Consider the following 16,978-nt stretch of genomic DNA (forward strand, 5'->3'; position numbering starts at 1 on the left):
AAATAAATATAATTTAAATAGTTAATGTCCGAACGAGTGGCATCGTTGGTAGGGCGAGCAATCGGCTCGCACTTTGAGGATGTCATGTTTGAATCTTGAGTTGGACGGATGGTTCAGGGGTCACAACGCTGAGCTGGCATGGCTGAGGAGTTAGGTTCGAATCCAGACAGGCGTCTTTCGGTTAAACTGGGGGGGTCTCATTTGTGACCGGGCTGAGATCGTCAACACAGTCACCATTCAACTGGAATGGGTCATCTTCTGAGGACAAACTCGTGTTCAAATGTATCATAGAATCCATGTGTCCACAATAATAGTGTTCAATGAGTTACATGGAGAAATCCCACACGTACAAGGGGATAGCACGCATTTGGCTGCCATAAATTTCCACGCGATAAGCCACTTTGTTGAGCTATCATGTGGCCAGGTCGCTTCTGAAAAGGAGCCACATAGCTCAGTGGGCTTGACCTGGTAAAATCCAAATACAGTTATTAGTTTTATACCATACTTTCTGGGGACACCCCCACACATCGGAGAGGATAACTCTTTTGGAAGAAAAAAAACCCATTAAAAGACTGTCTCCCGCTCGTGGAACGGTGCTCAGCTCATGTTTACGGGCTTGTGCCCCACTTGTGGGAATTCCCCGGTTCTGTGGCGGGGCCAAGTTACTCCAATTGGCCAACCACCAAATGCGTATTGCCAGTGACGAATTCAAAAGCCAAGTTAGGTGCGTTTTCCTGCCTACGCAATAGGGCGGTGCGTAGACTTGTTTACAGCAATAATTAAGGAAGAAAACCCTGAAATTAAACCTTAATTGCCACCGGTGTAAATCGGAGCTAAGCGTTGTGTTTAAGTTGATTTATGCATCTGCCCACTGGGCCCTCTTAACGAAAACCCATAACTATGGCGGCTACCAATAACACCTGGGAAAGCCCCCAATGTTTATACAAGGCCAGAGCCAGCGGCTAGGGAATGGAAAATAAAATTAACTCTAGAAAATTGTGAAATATGTAAACAAATTCGGTATCAGGGATTAAATGAGAATGAACCGGCACAAGTCGAACGTAGCAGCAGCAGCATCCAGCACAGGAGCTGGATAACAACCAAACTACGGCACCAAAGACAAATATACACGGCACACGAGGGGGGTTTGGGTGGCCAGCACCACGCCCGGCCGCCTTTGTCTCCCCAGTGTCGATGTTTACTACACACCGCACCAGGTACTCATTTGAGATATTCCGTCACCGGTGTTGACCGTGAGCGGGAATCGAACTCGGCTGGGTTCGTTGCGCAGCGCAGCGCTAACCACTACACCACCGCTCCCCGCTACGGTACACACACACACAGGCGTACATACACATATTGAACAACAGCAGCAGCAGCAGCATGAAGACAGCGAGCGTCTCGTGACTGCTCTACGGCGTTCTCGGCCTCGGCCTCCTCCTCCTCCTGCTGCTCACCCAGGCCGCGTCTCTCGAGAACGCCTCGTCCCGCAGCGCGGAGCTCAACTCGCCCTCGGTCATCTCGGCGGCATCCACGTGGGGGGGGAGGCGGGCCGCTCCCGCTGGTGCGGTGGCCCGGGGCTGTTGGCTGCGTTGCGCCTCACGGGTCGCGAGAAGCGCCCAGGGGGAACGGGAAGGAGGGCGGGGGAGAATGGAGGACCCCCCTTTTGGTCAGGGATGCGGGTCAGGGATGCAAGGGGGGAACCGTTTCGATTGCACGCGCGTCGCGTTTCCGGTCGGACCCGATCCGATGCGGCACCGACTTCCGGCCGCTTGCTGCCGACGCGCTGACACGGAGGGAAACAATGCGTCGCGCAAACATATCGCGATATATCGGCAGATATCGCGATATCGCGATATATTTGCAGGTAACGCGATATCGCGATATATCGGCAGAAATCGCGATATTAGTTGAGTTAGTCTTGAGATTGGGTGAGTGGTGAGACTGGGAGAATCCTACAGATTGTGTGAGTCTTGAGATTGAGTTTTGAGACTGGGTGAGTCTTAGAGACTGGATGAATCTTGAGACTGGGTGAGTTTTGAGACTGGGTGATTCTTGAGACTGGGTGAGTTTTGAGATTGGGTGAGTGTTGAGACTGTGAGAGTCTTGAGATTGAGTGAGTCTTGAGATTGGGTGAGTGTTGAGACTGTGAGAGTTTTGAGATTGGGTGAGTGTTGAGACTGGGAGAATCTTACAGAGTTTTGAGACTGGGTGAGTCTTATAGACTGGGTGAGTCTTGAGACTGATGAGTCTTGAGACAGATAGCTCCACGAAGTGGCCTATCATGTGGACATTTATAGCGGCCAAATGCTCTAAGTCTAAACACACGTTGATTCTAAATGTGGAGGGAAAACCCGGAGAAGAATGCACGCGACCACGGAGAGAGAGACACGCAAACTCCAATTTCCAGCGTCAGGGTCGGGATCCAACCCACGACCTCCTGTATACCAGGCGAGGAAGTTAACATGTCGCCATCGCGGCACCCCTACTGCAATATATTAATTGTCTTTGAAACTGATTGACAATGCATCTACTATCAGAGCATTTTTGCATTATCTTTGAAACTGATTGACAATGCACATGCTATAAGATTTTGCTTGTTTCGATGTTTTATCACAAGTACGAGTTGTTAATACAGACTTAATTCCTTGCAAAAGGTACCTTTTTGGTGTTTGAACATCTTAACACCTATTTTATTGCCAGTAAGGGTAAAAACTATTCTTATTTTTGTACGTACAGTACTGTACTTTGATACCGCCAAAAAAAAGATCCCATGGGTATTAATCTACCACAGTCGATCACTGCCTCGGTGCCTGAGGGTATCCAGGCCCCGAAGTTTTTATTTTGCTTCTGAGTTTTCCCGTTGGGGGCGCGGATTGACAATGTGGCCAGAAAACAGCTTTAACCAGGAGCTTCATTGCTCGCTATCGATTGTGACCATCGATGGTTTTTTTTGTGGTCATCTTCGTGGCAGCGGCGGCGGCTTCTGGGCTGGGCCATCGAACAGAGGCGTCACCACATCGCGTGGCGCTTTCAGATGCGTTGCTTCTGCGGCCGTCTGGAACCTTCTTCCTTTACGATGTGAGGAAGCCGCTGGAGCTATGCACTTTTAAAGCTAGATTTTAAACTCGTTTCTTTAGAAATTATTTTTGTGTTCAGTTTGTTGTCCTTCCCCCGCACCTACGATCAGCACGGTTGGCTACGTACTGTAATAAGTATAACCCGTAAAAACAAAGTTTTTCACTATAAATCCTTTATATGCGTGGCGGATAGAGTCCTCTCGTCCTCTGGCTTGAGATGGCTGCCACCTATGGGTCAGATGATTGCATTGCACCATTAAGCAATTGGTAATTAAATCTAATATTTTTGTCCTAAAAGTGTAAAATTTTGGAGAAAAAAAATTCACGAACATTAATTGTCACGCACAACGAGTCTGTGTGGAAAATGTCAGCTCGATTGGATCACGGGAAGTGGGTTAAAAAACGACCGAAAGATTTGCACGGTCCTAAGCAAGCAAGCGAACTTAATATAAAGGGTTTAAAAAAGAAGTTCAACATACGTACATATATAAACTAGTGTAGCTGGTCCTGATCAATTCCCTGTGTTCGCTAATATCGAGAAGAGTCCAGTTGCATGTCAATTTGATTCGCACGTTAATGGTCATGCATTTACCCGTAAAATGTAATTTAGTGATATATTTATACGCATTACGAATCATTATATGTTGTTAATCAGGAAATACTACGCCCGGTATGATTCACATTTAGTGTGAATCTGTGCTGCGCCCAAACTATGGAATGCCTAATTCTAGATTTGAAGTTTTCGTGACTGCAAGGATCCATACTTTTTGCTTCTTTCGGAGACTTTGCCGAAAAAAACAGAGTATGGAATGCCTTCCCACCAGTGGCTATTCAGGCGAGCTCACGCCTGAATAGCTCTTCTTTAAAGACCCAGATGTTTGGCCTGCAGGCCTACACGTCCCATGTTATGGCCCAGTGGACTCTGGACTTTGTAGTACGGGTCTTTTTTTAATATGTCCTACGTTAGTGCATGGTGCACTGAGACCCTTATACATCTCCTGGTGCGGAGCAAGTTTTCAAGTCCCTTCACCATCGGCCACCGCCAGCACTATAAATGTGTACACCACTTAAAGCTTTCGTGACTGCAGGAATTCATATTCTTGGGTCTTTCGGCAAAGTCACGTAGCTTGGTTCAAAGAAAATAACAAAAAAATAACAAAAACTACGACGTTTCGATCGCAACACAAGCGGTCGTCTTTTTTTCTGAAGACGACTGCTTGTGTTGCGATCGAAATGTCGTAGTTTTTGTTATTTTCTTTGAACCTATCTACGTGACTTTACCGAAAGACCCAAGATATATGTGTACACCACAGTCCGGCAGATTTGTTTTGTGTGGTGGGGTAAAATGTGGGTACTTCTCACCACTATAAAAACGCCTGGTCACTGTGGAAAAGTAGGCCAAATAATCCCTAAATGCGTTTCCATATAGCTCCCCCTATTAATACCGTACACACACACAAAACAAAGATAAAGATCACCCTATAGCATTAACAGACTGGTGTGGCAAGGGCTATTAGCGAACTTCTATTAAGTCTCGCTCTGCCAACACATTACCCTACCCACACACTATCACGGATAAAGATCCCCTATATAACCGTACAGACTGATCCCCTATACAGCCGTACAGACTATTGGGGTAACTACTGCTCGGGAGATAACCTGTGACGGTCTGAACGATGCACGAGGTGTGGTCAACACCACGCCTGGCCGCCTTTGTCTCCCCAATACTTTATAGTCACACACCGCACGCACCACCAGGTTCAGCACTCATTTCAGGATTAAGTTGAGATCTATTTGGGGGGCCCAGGACAAAGACAAAGGTGCTCCGTGTAAGCCACACAGGCTGTTGAGGGGCACGTGGTGGTTCGTATGGCCAGCCAGTACCACTCCCGGCCGCCTTTATCTCACATGAACAAAGACAAAGATCCCACTAATAGACTTAAACAGACTCTTGAGGGCACGTGCTGTTAGCGATCACCTATGAACGCCGGAACGGCACACGAGGGGGCTGGTGGTCAGCACCACGCCCGAACGCCTTTGTCTCTCCCCAGTGGCGATGCTTACACACCGCACCAGGTACTCGTTTGAGACTGGGTCGACCTAGGGGAGGCGCTGGACCTCTCTCTCTCTCTCTCACACACGCGCACACTCTCACATTCGTGCGGGGAAACACGCGCAACGCATGTATCGTCCGTCAGAGAGCCCCTCCACCAATGCGCGTGTCGGCTCTGCGCATCCCATTATCGTTGCCGCTCATCCGGGCGGGATCCATTGTCCTGGAAATAAAGACGCAAAGCACATCAGGGCATTAGCAGCATTAGCAAAGACTGAGACGGACAGGGAGACAGGGGCCAGCAGCAACAGACGGGGAGACAGCTGGAGACAGACACAGCCCCAAGGGAGAGCAGCCACCACACCCCCCATCTACACACGAGGCAGCAGCAGCAGCAGGAGGAGGAAGAGGTGACGGAGGATTAAGAGGAAAAGGAGGTTCAGGTCGAATTGGAGAACAGCATAAGCGGGAGGATGTGGAGGAGGTGCAAGGAACGAGGGAAGAGTTCGAAGAGGAGCGAATAGAGCAAGGAGGAAGAGGAGCCAGGAGACGGAGCGATTCAAGAAAGAGTCGGTGAATGAATGGGGAGCGAGATACGAAACTAGAGGTTGCAGGAGGAGGGGCACAAATCGTTTAGGAAGAGGTGAAGGTGGAGGGAGGCAAGACGGAAGAAAAGGTAGCGGTGCGAGAGGAGCGTAAAGAAGGGGAGGAGGTGAAGGGGATAGGCAGGAGGAAGAGAATTGGAACGAGAAGCAGAAAGCGGAGGAAGCGCGACTCCAGCGAGGTGGACGCGTTCGGAGGAGTGGACAGCAAGAGGAGGAATTGGAAGAGGTAGTGGGAAGGGAGGTGGCCAAATGTGCAGCCGAGACAATGCTGGCATAGAAGCTGGGGAGGAGGGCTGAGATGAGGTTTCGTCTCAAGAAGAAGAACAAACAGGAGCCACTGTCACACTCCACGTTCTGCTCATCGTCGGCATCTTCATCATGAGCCGGAGGGCTGCATAGCGGGTAAGGTGAGATGTGCATTGCAGGAGGCGAGGCATCACCACTCGATTCCAGGGATTATTGCATCATTACATCTGTTATTACAGCTCCATTGTCGCGTGAATTTTGCTGTTAGTCGTTACAGACCATTAGTATGTAGTAGTAGTATTATTACAGCTATACTCCTGCTGGTGAAGCTAATTATAATTGTGCCTCACTCATTTGTTTCGTCTACCGTGAAGTTTATATATTTGTGATCACGATTTCATGTCCATTGTTATTGCATTAGCGTGACTACAGCGAGCAATTTGCATAGTGTCAGTGTTGTTTGGGTGTAATTATCAGGCTATTTTGTTATTTGCCATTAACATCTCCGATGACGTCATGTGAACTATAACACTCCATGTATATTTCATTGTTAACATTTTGGCAACTACTCTATAATTGCTATAAACTGTATTTGTTCCTTCCGATAAACACGTATTATAGATTTTGGTTTCTCACTAAATAGTTGGGCACTATACAGTCGTACTTTATATAAGCTTCATTATTTTTTTATATTATTTTATATTATACATGTACTGAAATGTTGTGTATGCTCTGCTGTTGTGTCATTTATCTCAATTACGTTACTTTAGCGCGTGCCGGCTTAATGTAGGTAGGTCTATGCCACGATGCATACATCTGTCATTGTGTGTACTGTATAAAATATTTAAAAACTCAGTTTACAGTGTATTGATTATAGGGCGTGGGTTTAGGTAGTGGGTTTACATCAAAGAGGCGTGTGTTAGCTCGCAAATATTGTGGAGTGATTATAACAAGATATCATGAGCATGGATGTTTGAACTGTAGTCAATATTACAGCCATGGTGGACTGAGATTTGGCTGGGGGAGATGACAGTACAGCCATGGATTAGTGAATCTATCTGTGCAGAGTTTTAACCGACTGGTCAAACATTTCTCCAGCATCGTCCACCCCCAGCACTATGAATGTGTACACCACGGTTCGGCAGATTTTCATTAATTTTAATGTTTTACCTACGTGACTTTTAATGTTTTACCTACGTGACTTTTAATGTTTTACCTACGTGACTTTACCGAAAAAACCTAAGAATATTGTGTGGTGGGGTAAAGTGTGGGTACGTCTCACCTCCCTTCGCTAATAAGAGACATCATTCTTGTTGCATATACAGATATTGTTATACTCTAGTAAAGTTGCACATGTGTGTTACATGTGTTCAGTTAGTATCACTGCTATTTAGATTACTTATTCACAAACAGTGTGTAGAATATTTAATGTACAGTACATGTCTTATACGGATTTAAAGTTAACGTGAGCAATATATATATTTTTTAAATATATTCGCAATTAAAGTGCACGCTTGGCTGTAATGTATTTTTTAAAATCAGATAATTCCTCGCAGCATGTCTTCATCTGCAGCAGCCACTCAATTATCACGTGCAGGAGCAGTAACACAGACGGCCCTTGTTGTTGTGGTGGTTGTGGTGGTGTGTGACATAGCACGTCTCACACACACACACATAGGCAGCCTGTTGTATGAGTGTCGAGGATTCCCTCCCACGACCAACAACAGTGACGAATGTCTGAACCGGTCCTGGGTCTCCTCCAGATCGACCACATGGTACGGTGTGTAAACATTGCCGCCATAGAGACAAAGGCGGCCGGACGTGGTGCTGACCACCCACCCTCTCGTGTGCCGTGCCGGCCTTCCTACCGTGCTACTCGCTATCAGCACTTGCCCCAAAAAGTACGTTAAGGCTATACGGGGGGTCTTTGTCTTTGTTTGTCCAGCGTTTCAGTCAATCAACACGAAACACACCTGGGGAGGGGGGGGGTCTGTCCAGGTGTGTCATGAACACCTGTCAGCCAGCCATTGCCACTTGTCGTGGCCTCAACGTGCACCCAGCCTGGCACGAGCGCCGTGGTGACGTCAACCGCCACTTAGTGGTGGTGAATTGGGCGGCTGTCTGTTCGGTGGCCCGTGTATGGCACTGAAGGGAGGTCTTCGATTGAGTAGAACCCACAGCGCCCTCGGGATGGCACAAGCATCGCTTGGCGATGTCACAACAACTTCGTGGGCAGGATGCCGTCTGCAAAGGTACACTGCATAGGGCTGGGGTTGAATGTGCTGTTGCCTTTGATGGAGGGCTTAACATTCACCTAGCCTGGCACCAGTAAGGCACCACTGCTCAGTATGCACATTGGCAGGAGGCAGGGATCAGCGTTTTTTGGCAATGATACACATCAGTGGTGAGTGATATATAGACCTGTCCTGCACGACTCCTAGGTTTACCCAGCCTTAAGTAGATATCTGGTTGAGCCAACGTCAGTACAACGTAGTCTCGGTCTAAAAAAATACAAAGGCAACCGATGAAAACAAATGATCGCGTAGGATAGTTTAAGCGAATCCAAGGCTACGTTAAATCCTGTAAAACACTTTATTTATTCTAAGATTAACCAGCGGTTATTTATTATGATTGCTTCCTTCGGTAAGGAGACGTGGCGATGAGGACTCGGGCCGAGAGAGAGCCACCCAGGCTCCAGGTGGAGTCTAGGGCAAACCTATTTTTTATTTTACTTTTATTAATTTTAATTTTTTACCTACGTGACTTTACCGAAAAAACCCAAGAATATGAATCCTTGCAGTCACGAAAGCTTCAAATCTAGAATTAGGGCAAACCTCCTTCGAGGAATGCCCCAGAGTGATATCAGGGTCATGTTGCCGGACGACTGTGGAAACGCAGCTGGCGTCAGTACTCTTTGGGATACGTTTAAAAAAAATCAATTTCCGAGATATATATTTGGACATTTTATCGTGTATATGGGACCCATTTAGCCAGTATCAAGATATTGAATGATACTCTTTCGTTTTTTCGGTAAAGTAATGTAGGTATAAAATATTTAAACCAAATAGTATGGATTCCTGCAGTCACGAAAGCTTCAAATCAAGATATTGAATGATGCATTTTTTAAAAAGGCATTTTACCCCTTCTGGGATAAATACACCTGTTAAAGCCTTTGTCATTATTTAATATCTGGACACTCGCAAAAGGGTCCCAAAGATGTAACTGCTTAACCATAGCTTATTAATGCTTTGTTCGCCTTTTGGCGGCCTTGGGTCCTAGAACTGCTGAGACAGGCATACAAATAGGCTGTCTCTTGCAGTATCAAGGATATTGCATACGTATTGTATTGTTTACCATTAGTATGTGTGGCTCATGCTGATATTGTCTTGTAATGAGGTGTCTATTTGGTGCTTGGAACATCTTAACACCTGGATTTATGGCAGAAAGGGGAAAGGCGTTTTAATCATTCACTATCTCATTGTTTATTGAGTTTCTGAGCCAGGCTGGGCCGGAATTGGGAAAGAACACAGCCCCACCACTCGTCACCCTGGCAACCAGAGAGCACAGATTATAAATGTTTCTAAACTTGTAGCACAAACAACAGCAACAACACGCAATTGCATGTATTTAAGAACCCACACATGAAATAACAAATATACAATCTATAAGTATTTCTATTTTAAAAATGTTAAATTATTAAATCTGATCGATGATTGTTATACTGCTCTGGGATACTATCCTAATCTATGCACAGTATTTTTTATGTTTTTTTAATAAAATAAAAACCTATGTTTATGAAAAATCAGAATAGGTTTTACCCTTTCTGGCAATAAAACAGGTGTTGTTAAGATGTTAAAGCACCAAATTGAAACCTTTTGCAAGGAATCAACTCTGCATTAGCCACGCGTACTTGTGGCGAACATGGAAACAAACACGCTCTGATAATATGATGCATTCTCTTTGAAACTGATGTAGGCCAATCAGTGTCAAAGACAATGAAGATAATATCAGAGTGTGTTTGTTTTCATGTTCACCACAGTACGTGTGTGGTTAATGCAGATTCGATTCCTTGCAAAAGGTTTCTATCTGGTGCTTTAACATCTTAACAACACCTGTTTTATTGCCATAAAGGGTAAACCATATTCTTATTTTTCATATTTTGATACTGGAAAAGATTTATCCCATGATATACCTATTTTCATGGAGGAATTAAAACAAATTTCCCCAACTATGTTGGAAATCCGCTCCTTCAAACACATCTTCACACGTGCAATCATTTGGTATTTTGAACTCCAAAATATTTTCTAAAAATGTTTTGTCCCTCTGCCCTTGATGGACTCCCAGTAAACATGCAACTTTGGCACAACATTGGTCGATGGGCCAACGTTAGGCAGACGTCAATGAACGTTGCCCCCCATCGTTTTATGTTTGCTGGGCTGTATGTACAAGTACTCTGATGTACTGCTTGGCGGTTCTGTTTCAGCGCGTGTTGTGATGCCCATTGCAAGCACGCTATTACACAGTGCTGGCATTTATAATTGATACGGTAATACTCCGAGTTTCGTCTCTTCCTTTCACGTCGTTTCGCAAGTACGTCGTCACTTTATTATGAGTACCACTACACTGCCTGATTTGCGTCGCCTCAATCCCCACGCCTACGTCGCTGGCAGCAGCAGCATCATCGTCGTCCGTCATTTCTCGTTATCCGTCGTCTCTCAGCCGTGGCCTCCACCACCCACCCTGTAAATCGCTTCTTTGATTTACATCGTTTCGATATTCGTCGTCACACGTTTCGGGAATGCATTCCCGATGCAAACCGGGTTATAAGTGTACATGGGCCAGATCGCCAGACTGCAACCTCACTGTTAAATATGTGTGGCTCGCTCTCCAACACCCGGGTGTGCTGAAAAAAATCCAAACATTTGGCGCGCTTTTGTTCACGTGGCAAATTTAATTTGTTTGTTTGTGTCGGGTGGTGGAGGGTGTAACGACACAACATTGGCATTGTAATTCACGCCGGCGTTGTGAGCCAAAAATCAATTGTCTGTCGCGAAAGCTCACACGTGTTGCATCCCTTTTAAATCATCTAGATTTAAACTAATTCCTGATTTTTGTGTTTAGCTGTCCTTCCCACGCTCCTCCAGATTAGCATGGTTGGCTACGTACGGTGCGAAAGAAGTTGAACGTACATACAGACCGTACTGTGATTTAGTTAACGAGTCTTCATCATAAGAACACGTGTGTGTGTGTGTGTGCGCTCTAATGCTGGCTAACGCTGCTGCTGACACCCTGTGAACAATTTTAGTTGCTTATAATAAATGTGTGCACTTAATTGTTTAATTGACACACAAAGTAATCAATCACTCCACCGAGCGATTCCTGCACGGATCGTATTTAATTCCAGCCACGATTGCACCTTGGACGATGCCCTCCAGGAATTGGGAATCGTCCGTAGGTGATTCCCACTTTAATACTGTAACTCTGTACATTCTGCACACACTCGAACAGCGCGAGTGATCTTCGAGTAACGTGGCTGAATTTGCGGGGGGGGGGCAGGAGGGAGGAGGGTTTAGGGGGGAGGAGACGGTGGGGGGTGGGGGAGATGGAGAGGGGGGCTACAATTAGTTTTTTTTTATATGGGGGAAAAAATATCTCTCCAATGCTCAAAAAATCCAAGTGTGCAAAGCAATAGTGACATTTGGTATAGCCGAATCTCCACAGTCCATCGACACGTGATGTGCAGTGCAGTCCCAGTTTGGTAACACACAGCTCAATACAACTACCATACTGCGACTGTCAGCAGTATAACTACCACTGCAGCAGCATCATTGGTCTAGTGTTCATTCCAGAATTTGGCTCGCGATTTTCAGTGGTTTCAGTCGTGATGACTCGCCCCCTACGTTTCTGTAGCATGATAACGACATCGCAAATCAACGTAAATAATATTACAAGGCTTCATCGAATTATTCTTCCTCTGCTTCGTACGGCTAATGTTGATGTAGAACAGTGATTCTTAGCCTGGGGCGTACGCACCCCACGGAGGGTGCGAGATGCCCTTTCTGGTGTGTGTGTGAGACATGGCCAGAGTTTTACTGGTAGGAACCTCCTGGTTCCACCAGCCCATAGGGGATGATTGTGTCCGTCCGTCCGTCGTACATCCAAAAATGGCTGGGTGGAGAGGGGAGGGTGGGGAGGGGCTGGGTGGGGAGGGGCTGGTCACCCCGTGGTGCACTTATAAAACTCAACGTTTAACCTACTCACGCCGGCTTGTACCCGCCCTCACAGTTGGGCATATTTGCGGAATACACCACGCCGCCGTTGACTCTGGCCATTGACCGAGCAACCCAACGCTCCTACCAGCTCCCTCCGCAGGAATGTGTTTTAGAAGGTAAATCATCGAAACACAATGTAATGTACAACTACTTTGTTTAATCAAACCTATGTATTTATTGACATCACATTTTTTTACGATTGAAAACCAAAGGGGTGCAAGGCTGCGGTCAAGGTTAAGAACTACTGGTGTCTAGCAACAGCTGTGATCTTTACATCGAGGTGGTTGAGTCAGGATCATTGGAGCCATGAGTAGCGGAGTGGTGATTCACCGCCGCTGTGATGATGGCCCCCTCCTTGGTATGTACGTTGAACTTCTTTCGTACCGTACGTAACCACAGCCGTGCTAATCGGAGAAGGTGTGCGGGGGAAGTACAACAAACTTCAACACAAAAAAACGCGTTTGTTGATCGGGCATTGGAATCGTTGTTTGTTATATGTAAGGGTGGCACAGTCGGGTTATTTTTCAATCGGGTTTAATTGTCTTTTTATATTAAACCCGATCATCTGAGATTGGGAGAAATCCGGTTTAATTGGTTCTAATTTCAGAACCGCACTTCTCAACGATTGGCTTCATCCATTCCAAGCTAAGGAACTCACTGGCGCCCACGATTGTGGAGAAGCTCGTGTTCATCACGACCAACCTGCCCGCCGCATTCTACGACTACCCCGTGCCCGACGGCCCCCCGAGTACGATAGCAGCACCGACGAGGAAGCAGCCTAAGCCTTGGATCAGAGTTTCGTATTCATCAAACCAGGTTTTAATTCCCCGAAATCTGGGTTAATTGTATTAAAGAAAAAACCCGATGCCTGCCGCTGAAAAAATCGGGGTTTTTCCACCCATGGTTAGACGTCCCAGGGGTCTGTTTTGGGTGGTGACCACGGTCTCCGCATTTGTGCATCATCATCATCGTCGTCGTCCAGCATCCGCGTCTGTTGTTGGCATAGTTTGTGTGGCTTTCGTCGAATTAACGGGATTGTCAAGACAACGAGCACTATACCATTTGGCACTCAACCACCTCTGAATTTCCCTGGTATCTCAAGGGACTCACTGTACCTGTGTGTGCACTGGGAGGGGGTTTTGCAGTCATTTATCTCAAGCAGCATAAACCATCACGCGAATTCCGGTCATCCTCGAAGCAGCAGCATCAGCTTTTGGCAGTCACTCACATCGTGCTCTTTCAGATGCGCTTCTGCGGCCGTCTGCAACGCTATTCCTTTCGATATCAGGAAGCCACTGGAGCTATGCATTTTTTTAACATAGATGAAAACTCATTTCTTTAGAACTGCTTTTTGTGTTTAATTTTGTTGTCCTTCTCCGCACCTCCAATTAGCACGGTTGGCTACATACGGTGCGAAAGAAGTTCAACGTACATATACATTTAGGTGGTCCCTGCGGTTCGCTGGCACCAATCAATGGCGGAGCCAGGATTTTCAGGTAGTGGGGGCAACCCCTCCAGCATTGAAAAGTGATAGGAGTTGTTAGTAAGTAATGACTTGTTCCTTGCTTTTTATTCGACGCGTGTGCGGCGATGGCACAGCCATCTATGGAGGGTCGAATTCGAACCGTGTGTGATTGGCATCGCGCTCAGGGAAGTCGTGTCCTATATACGCAACTGCACACAATTCTGTGAGTCACTTATAACTGCTTTGCCGTTACTTATTGCCAATTAAGGACTCAGACTATTGTCCTATCATCTCATAGAGTCCCTGCTACACAGTGGCAGTGGGAGTCGCAAAATGCCACTTTATTACTAATAAACCCCAATGATCATTGGGGGGGCACGTGCCCTCCGCCCCCCACTGGCTCCGCCAGTGACGCCAGTGGTCGTGATGGTCCTGCTGGTAAGTTCTGGTGGGCCCTCCTAGTCCGAGTGATAGTCCCAGTGGTCTCAGTGACAGTCCCGGTGTTTGGTAACCAAATCCAGCCGGCTGCTCTATCAACCAGCATTGGCATTGACACGTTTCACACCACAGAGGCATCGGCCATACATTTCCATGGCGATTCCTCCATTCCGGGCCTCTCGCGCCTTACTCAGCATGTGTGTACGTGGTCGTTTTTGCATGCACCTGCACCTGATGTGTAATTTCGTGCGTGTGATGTAATTTATGAATTGTATTGTTTACCCGAAATATCCTCATTGAGTCCCATGACTCGTGTTCACAGTATGGGGGGGCCACGATGATTGCTATGTTGAGTATATAATTCTAACTGATTATTTTTGAGGGTACATTTTTCAAAGTTGCCCAAATTTTTACCCATGACGTTCGGCACACGATGGCCAAGTTACATACGGTAGGTGCGTGGACATCCGCTAGGTCGTCTCCCACCTCCTTGTGTGCTGTGCCAGCCTTCAAATGTGGTCGCAAACAGCACTTGCCCCAAAAGTCTGCCAAGGCTATACGGGGGATCTTTATCTGTGTTTTTGTTGTGTCCTGTGCTGTGTGTGACAGGGCTGTGGCTGAATGGGAAGCATGGCGAACGAGCCGGTGGTGCTCAATGTGTACGACATGGTGAGTGCTCCAAAGACAAAGATCCCCGTGTAGCCTTAAGCAACTGTTGGGTCAAGTGCTGTTAGCGAGCACCTATGAAGGCCGGCACGGCACACGAGGGGGTGGATGACCAGGACCACGCCCAGCCGCCTTTGTCTCCCCAGTGGCGATGTTTACACACCACACCAGGTACTAATTTGAGACTCAGTCGACCTAGAGGAGGCCCAGGACCAGTTCAGATAATCGTCGCTGATGGTGGTCGTGAGCGGAAATCGACCCCCGGGTCACCGAGTTCGTAGCGCAGTGCGCTAACCACTACACCACCACTCCTCATGAGTCCTCTACACACAGACACACAAAAGCCTTCAAAGGTGCTCGCTAGCAGCACATGCCCCGACAGTCTGTTAAAGGCTGTATGGGGGATCTATGTATTTATATATATATGTGTACCTGTACACGTACGTCTGTGATTCTGCGTGAATGTGTATGGGACTTCGTGTGTCTACATGTTATGTATAGTGTCCCTTCTGTATCTTTGTGTGTGTGTGTCTACTGTGTGTGTGTGTGCATGGTGGAGGGGATAATTAGTCTCCCAGGGGACTTGGGCAGTGCATTTTCAGTGGCAGTTTTTGCTACGGCAATAAGGTTCAAAGTTGCTGCTTGCTTCTGTGACCTTATTCAACGAACGGCATGTTAATTAACACTAACAGAGGGCCAGTTGGCTGAAATGTTGAGATCTCTCTTTCCTCTCAGTGACAGAGAAACAAACACCATCGTCATTCACAATTAACCCATTATTTCAGTTGTTTCACGCGAGAGCCGAGCTCGCGTGAACACCTAGTGGTGATTATAATAATGATGATGCTAATCTGTAGCGAAACGTCACACAACATTGTCAAACTCTTTGCTTGCTTTTCAACACATTCCAGTTTTGCTGATAAACAAAATTAAGTGGCAAATTTTCCCCCACGTGGCGATTTTATTTGATTCGCTCTGTCGGGTGGTGGAGGGCTATCGTTAAGAGATTGACCTGGACCAAACTAAACTATTAATGAACCAGTATATAAATACATAACAAGTAATGATAATGGTGACGATAACAGTGATGGCAACGCACGCATTAATTTACCAACGCAGCTTAATGTTTTGCAACATTACAGAGCATCTCATGCGTGGCCCTTCATTAAATCAGTTGAAGCAATTTCCTGCTCAAATGAGCACCGAGGCATTTGTGATCGTCACCTATTTACATCACTGAGCCAGCGACGGAGATTCCACATTCCTATGACGGGGACAAGTATATTCATGCGACAATCACCGTTGACTTCCCCACAGAGTGGCGCTTACTTTATATACCCCGGGGAGATGACGGGCTGAGTCAACCCCCCTGCCCCGCTCCAACCAGGATTCCAACTCCAGCGTTGAGCCACCCGGTTGACTCAATAGACGAGGCTCGTTGAAACGAGGCGGTGTGGGCGGCTATTACCGCGAGGCCGTGCGTCAGCAGAGCATCGACGCACGGCTCCACGCACCCGCCTGCCCGCCCGCGCCCCAGCGTTGCCCCCAAACATCTGCACGTCACGGCGAGGCCAGGCTAGCGACAGCGGCGCGTCCCTTGGGACCGCACTGCTCCAGGCCGTCGTCTCTGCGATTTATGGGTTTGCGCGTCCAGCGCGGAAATAATAACGCTCAAGAATAATGACGCGGTGGCACCCGGACGGAGTGGAAATGCCTCCGAGAGGAAGCGGCGAAATCACACTCGTGCGCGCTCGCCGCGTGGATTATTGTTATTACGTTGCAGGATGGCTGCAGGTGTTGTTGTGGAGAGGTTACGAAGATGATAACATCATCCAGATAAAGTTAGCAGGGTTTTCCCATTGCAAGCCAGCAATCACGTGGTCTATCTAGTGTTGAAATGTGCCTAGCAAGTATTCCAAGAATTCATCTTATAGCTCCGTCTCCCTCGCACCTCCGATTAGCATGGTTGGCTACGTACAGTGCGAAAGAAGTTACAAATACCTACAGACATACGTAGGGTGTGTTCCCTTTGCCATTACGTTTCCTGTCTCGTCGATCGGCCTTCGTCCCTTCGAGCGATCTGTCCCGGTCAGGTCCGCTAACTCGTTTTTTTACAGCCAATACGATGCCTCGAATTTGTGCACGGGAGAACG

The 16,978-nt window shown here is 47.1% G+C and overlaps 2 protein-coding genes across 5 annotated transcripts in view; one reads left to right on the forward strand and one right to left on the reverse strand.

Annotated features, from left to right (window-relative positions):
• LOC144943249 (E3 ubiquitin-protein ligase UBR2-like) overlaps positions 1–1,701 on the reverse strand; it is a 50,498-nt gene extending 48,797 nt beyond the window's left edge. For both annotated transcript variants that reach the window (XM_078870570.1, XM_078870568.1), the window contains exon 1: positions 1,458–1,701. In XM_078870570.1, the coding sequence (XP_078726696.1) occupies positions 1,458–1,520 (63 nt within the window). In that variant the 5' untranslated portion in view covers positions 1,521–1,701. The remainder of the gene's footprint in view (positions 1–1,457) is intronic.
• A 3,548-nt stretch (positions 1,702–5,249) lies between these two features.
• The window catches only part of LOC144943251 (deubiquitinase DESI2-like), a 41,244-nt gene continuing 29,515 nt past the window's right edge, over positions 5,250–16,978 (forward strand). Inside the window, exons 1-2 of one of the 3 annotated variants that reach the window (XM_078870579.1) lie at positions 5,251–6,145; positions 14,769–14,828. In XM_078870579.1, coding sequence (XP_078726705.1) covers positions 14,781–14,828 — 48 coding nt within the window. In that variant the 5' untranslated portion in view covers positions 5,251–6,145; positions 14,769–14,780. Of the gene's footprint in view, positions 6,146–14,768; positions 14,829–16,978 lie in introns of all 3 variants that reach the window. The other 2 variants (XM_078870578.1, XM_078870580.1) reach the window with 2 other exon arrangements.

The sequence above is a fragment of the Lampetra fluviatilis genome, chromosome 30 (genome assembly GCF_964198595.1).
Source record: "Lampetra fluviatilis chromosome 30, kcLamFluv1.1, whole genome shotgun sequence".
Classification (NCBI taxonomy): Eukaryota; Metazoa; Chordata; class Hyperoartia; order Petromyzontiformes; family Petromyzontidae; genus Lampetra; species Lampetra fluviatilis.